Source organism: Sitodiplosis mosellana, unplaced genomic scaffold (genome assembly GCF_009176505.1).
Source record: "Sitodiplosis mosellana isolate CC-2019 unplaced genomic scaffold, AAFC_SMos_1.0 Smas_scaffold_1, whole genome shotgun sequence".
Taxonomy (NCBI): domain Eukaryota; kingdom Metazoa; phylum Arthropoda; class Insecta; order Diptera; family Cecidomyiidae; genus Sitodiplosis; species Sitodiplosis mosellana.
In genome coordinates this window covers 11,605,460-11,619,184 of record NW_022595244.1, presented here as the reverse complement: position 1 = coordinate 11,619,184, position 13,725 = coordinate 11,605,460, and the positions used below count along the sequence as shown (strand labels likewise).

Sequence of the window (13,725 nt, the reverse complement as noted above, 5' to 3'; positions counted from 1 at the left end):
GTTTTTGTCGATTTAATTCGACTCCGCGTACCGTGTGTGTGGACAGCTTTGATACTGCGGATAATTTGCCATCGATGTGATTACATTCGTCGATTTACTTATGCACGTATAATTTTTTTTTCGTCAGTGCAGCTGAATGCAAAAGTGGCCGTTAGACATGTGGTAATTCTGCAGCGTGCAATTGCTTCGATTGGAATAGCGGTATCACGTCCATCACTCTCAGTGCATTTGAATGATGGATTTGCTTTCTTTCACCGTAATCAATTTTCAGAACAACGGCTCTTTTTTTCTCTCTCTCACTATCGCGCGCCGTAGATCCAGCCATAATTATGATGTAACGCACATCCATTTTGGGTAATCCGCTTCATTCTTATATAATTTGCCAAAGTTTACAGAGAAAAAAAACACGCTCGTTGGGCCTTCCATAAGCGAGAAAAAACTACAATAATACCTATGTGGATTTAAACAGTTGAAGATGCCACGCTGCAATTCATATGTATCAGATCTAAAATAAGCGCCACAATTCAACACTGTTTTATAAGGCTTTGTTCATGAAATGAATAAATCCATTTGCAGCGAAAACCGAAAAAAATGAACTCAGCAGCAGATATAACGGATTATTTGATGCATTTTTTCCAAATAGAATCGGTAACATTTGGTAACAGGTTGAAGTTAAATATCTAAAAATTGCATCCGCTATGGCAAAACTCCGACACTTTCTATCGTTTCTTTTTTGCCCTCTTTTTACACCACGCCACGCAACCATTGATGATTTAATTCAACAAATGATTTAGTTTTTGCTTCTTCTTCTTCTTCTTCTGAAATAAGCTCACTTTTCATGCCATTGCTTGCATATTTGTAAGACCGCATTCCATGTTTTTTCATCTTCTTTTTCTTCATCATCATCAGCATCACTCGACATGCGAATGAAGCGAGAAGATAAGACGAACAAAAAACATTGCTAATTAAAAAGAGATAAAGGGAAAGGTATTAGAAATGCACCTTGAGAGTATGAACGGTAGCCGTCAAAGTCTCGTGATATGTGATGCTTGAATGAATTCCGAAACCCCATGACAAGAAGAAGACAAAGCTCTAACACTTGCAAGTCATGAGAGATGAAACTAATATGTAAAAACACACATGTATAGTATCTTTTAACAATGGTTCAAACGACACGGCAAACGGTTGTTGTTTTTTTTTTTGGTTCAAACATAAGCTCATTATAGACAAATGAATAGAGAATGAAGAAAAAAATATCGTCCCATTGTTTATACCAACAACAATAGACAACTGCGTACATACACAAACACTTTGTGATTTTGAATCGTTTGTTTGACAAAATTTCTGTTCGTTGCCATTTCTCGAACGCATTCGTTGCGCTTTAGCTGCCCGCGGACACGCTGATTGTGTGCTGATTTTGGTGTTCGAAGCCAATGAACGCTGTTTCGTTTTGGTTGCAAATGAAATTACACAGCCACGAGACACATTGGACAAAGTCTTCTGGTTTTGGTTTGCGGTGGCTGGAGAACTTTTCGTTTTAAATTGTGTTTGGGGCAATTTTTCTTGTTGTAAACGTATCATTCACAATTGGTAAAACTACATTTTCGACAGCAAGTACACGCGATCAGCTTCAAGCCGCTTCGACCAATTCGACAATTCAAACGATTCATTCCGTTGTAATGACAATGAAAATCTTTTGCAAATTGTGCAAAAAGCCTTTGTTGTTAATGAATTTGTAAACTTTAGTTTTTTTTATACACTAATTACACTCAAGAAGTAAATATTTTTGTGTCGTGCCAAGTGCACACCGGTCATGGAATTCGTCGTAACAACAAATATAGAATCAGTATGTGCTTCGTTTTTTTTTTTGTTCAGTAAATATTTTGGTTTTTGTTTATTTTTCTCACTTTCAATCGTTGGCATTTAGAGCCAAGCTTCAACGAAATTAGTTGAAAGTCACGCGTGTTTTGACGCATTATGCAATTTTTGGGGCCTCGAGCGATTTTCTCAATTTGATAATCTTAACTATTTTCGTCTCTAGTTCGCCTAATCTGTGATCAAAGGCTATGTTCAAGCAGCAGAAGAGAATAAAACGGAATTAAAATGATGATGTATATTAGTCGATAAGAGACCATGAAAGAGAAACAAGAGATATAACGTGACGTCTTTTTTGTGAAACTGGTTTTAGTGTAGAATTCGGTTCTCACCAAAAGTGGTTCGATCGTTTGACGAAAATTAAAAGTCAAATTAGAAAATGAAAGCGTTAGCTCAGCTCAACTTAGTATAGCTATAAAAAAAAATTGAAAATGAAGTAAAAAAAACGTTTCCGTTGAAGAACTCACCCAGGAATTATCTTTAAATTGCGCCATTTTTTTGTGGTTTGCCGTTGAATGATTGATGTCGGAGAAATAAAAAGCAGCGATACAGCCGAGAAGTTTCACCGACGCCAAAAGAAATAGGTGCGATAAACAGCTATTAATTGCTATTTATTATCGGTGCAGACGGTTTTTGTGTCACAGTTTGTGTCGTTTTCCGTTGTGCTCCGTTTCTTTTCTCTCACACTCACTTTATTTACTTGTTATAATTCTGTCGTGTTCCGACGTTTTCACATCGAATGTATCAAATGAATGTATGAAATTACTGATGCATGATACATGTACACACACTATTTAGCTGCGGAACGACTGACAAAATGTCATCTCATATTTAATTCAAATTCGAATGGCGTCAACAGTTTGCCACAACACTCAGACACATATATACACTCGCGATAGAGAAAAAATGGAAATTTGCTATTGATTCACTTGAATATGGAATAAAATCCAAAAAAGCTGTCTAACACGCATGTCAATTGCAAACGTAGCATTTTCTTGTTGATAGCCAGCGACTTCACGATTTATTTTCGATGATGCTACAAAAAAACCAGTCAATGTCAGTCAATTGACGAACAAATCCCAACTGGACGGATTGAGGCTATGAAATCTGATGTCAACTGATTGTGTTACAATGGGGAAAAATTTGGTCAATTTCAGCACTTTAATTAATTTCACTTGATTAACATTTGACATACGTCGGTCGTTGCTATGTAATGGGTCCGATGCTTGGAGGCTTCTGTTTATTTCATTTGATTTATTGTCCTAGCAAGTGCGCGCACCGATGTGCAATTAAATGTGCGGTTGGGCGTGAGTCAGTTTGCTTGAGATGTGTGACTCAATGATTGTTTCAAAGATTTGCGGGAATTTGTTTTTTTTCTCTCTCGCCGTAGTTATCATTCGAAATGATCTGCTGTAAGTTACAGTCTATAACTCTTTGAACGTCCAATAACGTTAGAATATAAAAATACCCACATGAAACCGATACACATGCAATTCGTGCGCTTAAATGGAGAAAATATGAACCGTTAAAAAAACAAAGCGTTCGATATTTGTGTCTCTTTCGTTGAATTGTCAATAAAACGAAATGTTTCAATTAGTCGACACCCAAAATTCGAGCATCACGCGTTCTTCAAAGCTTGACAACGAACACAGTGGACGACGAAATTTAATCTATTTATCGCAATATGATCGAATTTAATTCATAGACATGATCGCAAGCACACTCTCGATCGGAATTCGGTTTTTTTTGTACACGTTTGTTTCGCACAACTGAGAACTAATTGCACAAATTGTCTCTGTGTGTTTTTTTATTATTATTATGATTGTTACTTTCTATATTTTGAATTGACACCGAATGGAAAGCACTAAAGCCGTTCTTTTTAGAATGCCATTTATTGACTCGGTGCTCGGTGATGTTGTTTTGTTGTCAGTTTTCAGTGTTTTATTTTTGTTTCTCTTTATTTCACTTCGATTGTCATTAGCCGTATAGTTTGCTTATGGGTACAGTGCGCGAATACGATCTGCTGCACACGGCATGATTCCGTATTCATTGCCAATTGAAAACTGAAAAAACCTATTCACTGCGCACACAGCTATACCGATCTCTCTCGTTCCTCTCCAGCCGTTTGTGGCCGCGTTTTCGGTGAACATTCGATATTCTTTTTTGCACACCGTTTCACACACACACATGCACACACTACATACTGTGTATATTGACGCGCACACTGGCGATAGCGTACACATAAGCATTTACACGCTTGAAACTGTATTAAATGGGGGGCTTTCTCAGTGGCTTTTGTACGTGAGCCGCGCAAATTTACTCGTGTGTGTTTTGTGTGAAGAGAAAAAAAATCAACTCGATACTGTATAATAGTTTGATTGAATCCAACGCATCTCTACCACCTACTAGAGACCAGTACATGTACGGTATTTAGCGTGACGTCACATGATTATCGAAAGAAACAGATACGATCATGCATTGTTTCGAAGCTCGCTGTTTATTTTTCGGTATATTTTTGGAATAACTTTTCCGTCCTTCTCAAATGACAAATAAACACCTGTTGCGACGCATGTGATGCTTGGCTGCGATTTCTGAATAGATCTAAATTGTGAGTAGTGTGGAATGGGTTTTTAAATTGAAAATGTGCCTGTAAACTATTGCACGACTCAGATGGGTTTCATGTGAAGGCATATCTGAGTTTATTGCACTGGTAAATGATATTTTCTCTCAATGCATAACAATAACTGTTGACGATCATACAAATGGCATTGATGAAACCAAAAACCAAACGCTAAAACTTGATATCCACATCCACTCACACACACCTTCGTACATTAAAATATTGTTTCTATTGGCGTTCGCAGTCCGGTATACTATCAACTGGGTAAATCGGTACATTACGCCACAAGCGATCATTACGAATTTAGAGCACAGCGCGCATTAGAACAAGTTCTGGTTTTCGAAACAAAATTGCAAAATTACGTGTAATTTCTTGTTCTACGCAAAATGAGAAAACAACAACAACTACAATAACAGGCAGTAGCCGTACAAAACGACTGATCGGCGTGCGTTTTACAAACACCATTTGGCGTGTACTTTCTTCATGCGCTGTGCGTTTGTCTGTGAATATTATTGTCGGTGTTGAACAGAGGTGTAATTATATAAATGAGCAGGCAAACTGTAATTTTCAAGTACGATCGCCTTATCGCCACCGATTTATTGAGCCCAGACCACCCGACCAGATCATCAGCTTATTTTAGCCGCACATCTGCCTACAATGTAAACAAAACTCTCACAAGCACACAAAAAACCCATTACAAAACTCTTTTCCGATGCGTATTAAATAATTTATCGAACACAGACCGACACTTCCGTTCGCCAAAATAAATCCCGAAAGGAGCTTACTTCAACATTTAACAATTCACAAAATGTCACACCACTGGATTATTAAATGTATTTACTTGATAATGTAATTTGCACACAATTTATTATTATGGATGCATTCAACGGATGTTAAGTAAAACGTGCAACAGACATACACAACAAATTCTCTCTCGTCTCGGTCTCATCTGCGCTTCTGTACTCCACTATACGCGACATGCAAATGCCAACTGAACACGACCATGAAGCGAATGAAGAGAAAAGACGAGGAAAATGGTTTACATTTGGAAAACTAACTGTTTGCAGACGTTTTCAGAGGCATTCGCTCGTATTGGAGTGAGCAATATCGATAGGGACTTATTGCATTGAGTCATACCAACCCATACACTGTGTCAGTTTGACGAATTTCTCTAATTGCTTCCTAATCCATACCACCGAAAATTTTATTCTGTTTTTTTTATAGATCCGGATGATTACAATACTTTTACATCCAATGTGTTGTGAATAGATAAGTAAAATCACCGATTCTATCTATGGAGTTGCCTTACCATATAAACGTTCGATTTGTTTACCAAAAACACAAAACATTTGTTCATTTGGTTACGCATCGCACCTTGCGACCAGACTTGATTTTCATGTTCGAATGTAAATGTGTTCGAGTGTCGTCCACTTGTTCCATGTGACCAAACGTCTTTCTCGGACCGAAATAATGTAATAATTTTATGTTTTATTTGATATTGCAGATGCCATCGTTGGATTTAAATATGTTGATTCCACATAAAATAACGCAATCGATTCCAAACTGCATTTCAATACGCATTTGCCGAAACTGTTATTTCAATTTCTCCTCAATTTGCATTCCCCTATTCGCCTTATTCACCTAAAACTTGCCAATTTATTTGAATTTTTTCCATAACACTTCAACGACAAAGATTGCATCTTCAGTATTTTCTTTCGTTTAATTTATGGACCAGCTTCGATTGAATCAAATTGTGCATTTAATGAGGGACCAAGATTCGAAACAAAATGTCGAAAATTACGTACATTTCACATTTATCCATCTTTCGATTTGAATATGCGCTAATTGCAATGGCCCAAATTCAGAAATCGTTAGGCACGCACAACAGCTTACTATACATGCACGACTCACAGTCGTCGACTAGAATTCTTTCGTTAATTGTACGGCAAAATGTTGTGTACTGATCGGTATGGTTGGTAGTTGATTTGTTGCTTGTGAGTTTTTGTAGAAAATGTGAGAAGACAAGAGAATTTACGGTTTGATAAATGGAGAAAAATTGCTCATTAAAGCAAATGCTTGACATTGAAAACAACGACGACGACGACGATGGTTTCACATTGCGAATAAGGCGAAAAGAAACCAAACAGCATCGAATTGATTCAGTGAATGAAAGGCAAGATTTCTTTGCAATTCGCGTTCAGTGGCTCAATGGCGCGATGTAAACATAAGCGAACTCATACCACTACCATCACACTCTCGCACATGGTATCGCGTTTTGTTTTGTTTTTGCTTTGAATTCCCCTCAAACTCACCTGCTTCTCCAACTAGCGTAGTTTACGTAGCGAACTTATGTCGAGTATTGAATTGCATGTTGGCATCAAAACTATTTCGAACTATTACATTGTTACAGAGAGGAAATCCCAACAATTATCCTATCGCTTTGTATTGTTTTGGGATGAATCGTTTTAATTAACGCACATTGTTTACGTTTTGATGAGTCACATATGCATTTAAATTGATTTTTTTTATTTCGAAGAACATATGAAAAAAAAAGATTTCAAACTGAAAATGTGGTTGTTTTGATGTCAAAGTGCATTTGTTTAACCCATTAACTGAGAGCCATATTTGAAGATTTTTTTCAGACAGGGTTTTCAAGTTAAACATTTTATTAAATTGAATGTTAATAGGCAAAATTTAATTTAAAAAAAACTTTTTCTTATCAAATATGAACCCGTGAGCATAAAAACGAATAACAAAAAAAATCGCCGATCAAAACGTAACATAGATTTGTCGGCGTAACATACCAATGTACAATTTGTTCCGAATTGAACGAGTAACAAATAGGTGTTTCGCTTTGTTCGGCGACGTTTTTATAAGTCGTTTTTATGCGCACGGGTCCATATGTTTTCATGGAAAGTTATGAGCTCAATTCGAAAAATTGACTGGGCAATCAATGGGTTAACGTTCAGTCGATTGTTTAACAATTGTGTTTCCATTTCCAAAAAACATTTAAATATATCGGTCATTTCCCATAAGGATACAATTCAACACTCACACATCAGTATTTCTATTGCAATTGTGGGGGAGTAGTCGAAGCATAACGCTATCAAATAATATGGACAGGTGTCCACTTTGACCGGTTTAAATAGAATGTAACAATGTTTATCATTTTTCTACCCCTTAAATTTTACATGAGCGTAATGTGTTACAACTAGTAAAAACAGTAGGCATGGAGAATTCAAGCGAGATGGTTGTATGAAAAGTAGCGTCTGAAGTATTGTTTGAATTCAAAATCAATACGAAATTTCAAATAGGACCAAAAATTAGTGAAAACTTCCATAAAATAAATTAAATTTATGTTTTTTAATTGAATGGTTTGATTATAAACAAAAGATATATCTAAAATAAAAAAAATAGTGCCATACTAAATAAAATGACTCTCATAGACATTGACTCACTTCAAGCGACAAACTTTGAGTTTGACATCGAAGCAAATCGGAGGCGTCGTGCTGAGCTAGCTCACGATGTAACCGAATTGATCAGTATTTCGAAATTTTTCCTGCAACATTATTCATCGGATTCAGTGGATCAATTGCCTCCGTTGCCGCGAAAAATCAAGAATCCGACAGACACAAAGCGTGGGAAGAACGAGTCGAACGTGAATAAAGCGCGTGGAAGGAGTGTCGGTCGCATTGCTCAAACAAAACGTAGTCCCGTTTCCATCGCTACGCCGACACATGTAAAACGTAAACAAACGCGAATTAATAATGGAAGAGTAAACCAAACGCGTGGGAATGACGATGATGTTCCGCCGTTGTTTGATAAAATCAAATTGCATGAATACTGTGTTGACATTGTTGATCGGTTTTTTCATGGGCCGCCTCCGAATGAAAGTGAAATCAGTGAATCACCAAAAAATGCACCACATTCAACAACCATAAAAAAGAGCCAATCGACTGAGAAATCCGTACAAACAACAGCAACAGCAACAGCAAATAACACGAATGAAATAATACTTTCGAAACCAAGGAAAAACTCAAAGTATGCCTCGGTACCATCGCGTTACATGAATCAAACGCCACCAAAATCGATAAATGAAAGTTTGGCAAGCAAAAATAACTTGCAACATCGACTAGTGTCAGCGAAATCACGTGAAATTTTGGAAGAAGTCGCCAGGAAAGGGACGGAAATAAAACGACATTCGTGCTTGATTCATAAAAGGGAAAAGAGCATTTCATATCATGAACATTGCCCGGCACAACAAGACAGGAATCGATCTCAAATCCGATTTCGTGATATTCATCCAACCATTGAACTCGTTCCGTCGAATGCGATATTTCCAAAAAGGATTCTGAAACAAACGAGCGGTGAATCGTTGGCGCCTTCTTCTGCTGAGCAAAAAACTGACGAAGAACAGAAAGCTGAAGGTCAAAGCGCAAATGTATCTCCGTTGAAGAGCAATCTCAGCACAGAAAGTGTGATTGAAGTTAAAAATTTCACTGAAAATGAATTTGATCACAGTCAATTACACGATTCTCAACCAAAAGGAGAGTTGCAACTGCAACAACTGCCGATGCTATCGATAAAGCCACAAGCGAAATGTGAAATAGAAAATATTTACGAGATAGAAATAAAACCGGGCGAAGCAAAACCAGGAGTATTCTTATCAAAGGAGAAAAATAAAGTCATCCAATTTGTATATGAACCCTTGGAACATGCACAAGGCGCAGAACAAAATGAAGTCCAACCAAACACTTCAAATCAATACCAAAATAAGAACAACAAATACATTACACCCTTCGTTGATGAAAAACGTGTTGCAGAGAAATCTTCCGGCGAGTATGAAGAAATGCCTCTAGAGAATGTCACAACCGACGATACTCAAGAAACAAGCCACTTATCCCTGAATTTATCAACCTCTTCGCATTTGACTGATGATGAAAAATTTCAATCCGATAAAAAATTGATCAACAGAGCTTCAACGGAGTTCAAATATGTACCGAAAACGCAAGCGAAAAGTGTGATTGATAAAATTTTTGAAGTCGAAGGAATTGCTGAATCAAGTGAGACACCGATATTGATTCAAGAGGAGTCAAAATCTAGTCCAGTTGAAAAACAGCCCAAAGTTCTCGAAAATTTTGATGATTTGCGAGAAATTTTGCGGAAGATTCGAAATGATAAAACTACATTGGATGTGGCGTTGGATACAATCGTGCCACCCGATTTGATGTCACCTGCTCGAATAATGACGGATCGAGAAGTACAATGTGATGATATCTCTAAAATGGACACTCCAAAAAGTGTGGGCACACAAAAATCAACAACAAAATATTCAGCTGGGAAAACTGGATCCGATATGCATTCACCACATTATATCGATTCCAGCCTAATTGAATCACCAAAGTTCAACAAGACAATAGAGAGCATTCGGTCATCAGCACGGAAGTTAGATTTCAGCATCAATGACAGTGAATATCGTTCAGCGACACGCCAACAAATTGAAAGAGCCGCAAAAAAATTCCTTAAATCCATACTGAAGAATGCCGACGCAAATATGCCGTTAAGTGCATCAGAACGGGAAGACAGCTCTCACATTCAGCTGAAAGTGGACAAACAAAAGTATCACATTGTTGACGATCAAATTATTCAGTCAAATTTTAATGTAAAATCCAATCATGGCGAATGTACTTCATCATCTTCTAGCGATACCACCTCATTGCATTTACGGCTACCAAATGCCCGAATATTACCAAATCACTCTAGAATGAAATGCAACAATTGGATTGATCGCACCGATTCTGATTTCACATCCAATTCAATCGATAATTTTATGAATAATTTAAGATTGAACGAGAAAATTCCACAACAACTAAATCTGATGGCGAATGGAAACAACAACTATTGCGACCTAAGCGATGGAGAAATTTTAAGCGACGGTGAATTCCATATTCCATAATATCCACACAATGTGTTTAAAGTTAGGAATTAAAAGTGCTTTTCAAATTTTATGTTCATAAAATATTGCGATTTTGTAAAGAACATTTCATAAAAATGATGATAAAAATGCATCAAATTTATATGAAAATTTGCTATTGAAATAGCAGTCTTTTCTTGCTCTTTATGAATTGTTTGGAATTTTCCTTTGTTTTTCTGAAGAATTTCCACAAGCAAGGAGGATAAACACATTTTCATGTTGTAATCTAAAGGTGAGGAACCAAATCTGAGAACGTTTTCTATAGGTAGGATAGCCATAATTAACGAATAACGATAATGCATAGAATGGTAGTAGCGTAATACATTCAACCTGAAACGCAAAACCCAAAGTTTTAAACTCACTCAATTTGCAGTCGCATTCAGTTTATTGTAAAATACTACATGCAAGAGTCGCTGAACAGTGATAATACACTTACAATGTTACAGTTAATGCAAAATACATGCAAATTCAATGTAAACCGTCGTTTGTGTCGCTTGACAGGAGAACTGACGTTTTTTCTCTGCATTTTGTGTGCTCCTATTTGCTCCTGTTGACCTATTTCCATAAATGTCCAAAATCATTTGTATCAGATTGTAATGATAAAATATTACGTGAGAGTAACATTTTTTGTCAAATTTTGTATTTGTCAAAGCTTGTAATTTCATGTTGCCATTGAACTATCAACGATCTTTTCAAATACAAATACATTTCAGCTACTGAATTGAAACAATACTATATACACTGAATAGAAAACTACTTACACACATCGCCATCTTGACAACTCATACACTCGCACTTGGCGTTGCGTTCTTGACAGTGAGAATATTTGCATCATAGCAAGCGAATATTTCACATGGTTGTAAAAATCCATTGAGAAAAGTGTTCAACAGTTAGCATAAAAGTGCAAATCGAGAATATTGATATAGAAAACACGTAGAACAAATACAGGTGTCAAAAATGCTTTGGAAAAAAGAGAGTAAGAATATTTTGTGGGACAAAGAAAGCAATCAACAGAATGCGCTGTTCGTTGATCTATTTGCCAACGTAAAGTTTGATATTCCAGCTCCGCGCGGTGTTTTGCCGCAGAAAAGTGATCAAATATCGCAAAGATTGCGTGAGAAAGGCAACGATTACTTTGTACGAAAAGATTATTTTGCTGCAATGAAACTCTACAATCAAGCCCTTTGTTTTGCTGAAAATGGATCAGAGCAGTTGAGCTATGCGTATTCAAATCGATCGAGTTGCTTCTTTCGTTTAAAATTGTACAGCAAATGCCTGGTTGACATTGAACTCGCGCTGCAATCAAATTGTGCACAACAACTGATACCAAAACTGAACGACCGCAAAGCCAAATGCCTCGAGGTATTGGATGAAGAGCTGTCATATTTTGCGCCAAAACTATCCCATGAACCGGACGAACGATTTCCGTGTATGGTAAAAGTGCTTGAAATGCAGCAAAATGTGGAATTTGGACGAGAAATCGTAGCGACAGCCGATATTCCAGCCGGAAAGACGATTATGGTGGAGGATGGATTTGCTGCTGGTCTTTACGGTGAAGCTGGCGTAAATTGTGACATATGCTACTCAAGCTACACCAATTTGATTCCGTGTTACACGTGCACAAGATCTATGTTCTGCTTTGGAAAATGTGACAAGAATGATTTCCACTTCGTTGAATGTGGTTTGCGATGGAAGCCTCAAGGTCCGTTCGATTATCGCTATTCAGTGGTACGTTCAATCGTTTTCGCACTGAAAACCTTCACAAATGTCGACGACCTGATGGAATTTGCTGCAAGTGCCATAATGAGCGATCAGTTCGAATTGCCCGACTCAATGTTGGATGATAAAGCGAAGTACAACGTATTCTTCAGAAACTTTAAAAGTAATTTTCCCGGTTGGTCAGAGGGCCACCAGCATGGAATTCAAAGTGTTTATGAAGGTCTCATCAGTCATGAATTCATTTCACAAAAATTTCCAACCAAACGCAAAGAACGCTTTCTGCAACACTTGATCAGCCACCATATTCAAGCGAGGAGGAGAATGATGACTATCAACTGTACCATGCAAAAGGGCTTCACTCCTTTGATTGGATTATATTTCAATCTCTCTTGCACTCCAAACGCCACGCTACTTTTCTCTGATAGTGGCTCCTATGTGTTGACCATTAGACCAATCAAAAGTGGCGAACAATTGTTTGTCCACTATATGGACGAGGATTTTATGGTGAAAAACATTGGATATAAGGAACGGCGAGCGAAGATTCAAAGGGACTTGAACTATGTTTGTATGTGTGAACGATGTATTGCAGAATCATCGAATCAAAAAGCACCAGAACTATTTGATGACAGCACAAGATATGTGGTACTGGAAAAAATTAGAATGGGCATGAATCAACCAGCTTATCTGCTAATCTACCGTAAATCGCGACCAATTTTCAAACATTTCAAATGAAAGTGCAGCTCGAACGTGGGATTCAATCCTGAAGATGAAGAAGAAAGGGAAAAATAAATAAGAACAACATTGCACACCTGGAACATAACAATAATTGATATTATAACATAGTAGCAACGAGTAGAGATACGAACTCAATTAACGAAATAGAAAATAAAAACATGAAATCACGTGGCCTAGACACATACCAATCAATTCCAAAATATGAAACATAAACGTCATACGCACAAATTGTTCTATCCAAGTGGCTTGAATTTAAACAAAATTTATGTTTTTAATTGAAATAATGTGCTTTAAAAATATACTATATACACATATAAATTTTAATCTCTTCGCACGCATCCCCGACGGTTTTGCCCAGAGGATTGCGTTTTTATGTCAGCTTTTTGTGTATCTATATGATTTTTCGGTTGGGAGGACAATTTTTTTACTTGTATTTTTTGAACAATCAATTACAATTAAATACATTCAAATATAGCTTTGTCATTCTCGAAAGTAAAAAAGAAAACACAGAGAAAATGAGTTTCATTTTGATTTGTTCTGAAGACGATCACCTTGATTCTAACATTTTTTCTAAATAATAGATAAACATACGTACGATCTCAATCGATTGGTATCGCAAACGTTGTGCTGTCGGGTGAGATATCGAGACCAACATTCGCATCACTCTTTGGCTCCATTTCATTGTTGACTTTGACTGGTGTACTTTTGCGTTTGTAGTTTCGTTTCGGTTTCTCTGGTGTTTGCTTCTCTTTTTTGTGAACTGGCTTTTCTGATGCGATCTTGTCAGAGTTCTTTGTGGCCA

The 13,725-nt window shown here is 37.1% G+C and overlaps 2 protein-coding genes across 2 annotated transcripts in view; one reads left to right on the top strand and one right to left on the bottom strand.

The window, feature by feature from the left end:
- The window catches only part of LOC129577948 (uncharacterized), a 35,997-nt gene extending 31,201 nt beyond the window's left edge, over positions 1 to 4,796 (bottom strand). The window contains exon 1 of the mRNA XM_055465857.1: positions 2,343 to 4,796. The gene's annotated coding sequence lies outside the window, so the exon portion shown is untranslated. The remainder of the gene's footprint in view (positions 1 to 2,342) is intronic.
- Positions 4,797 to 11,154: 6,358 nt separating this feature from the next.
- LOC129578250 (uncharacterized) lies at positions 11,155 to 13,439 on the top strand. Its single transcript, XM_055466525.1, has one exon. It carries the CDS (start codon positions 11,427 to 11,429, stop codon positions 12,918 to 12,920), a length of 1,494 nt encoding a protein of 497 aa, XP_055322500.1. The 5' UTR covers positions 11,155 to 11,426; the 3' UTR covers positions 12,921 to 13,439.
- The last annotated feature ends 286 nt before the right edge of the window (positions 13,440 to 13,725 follow it).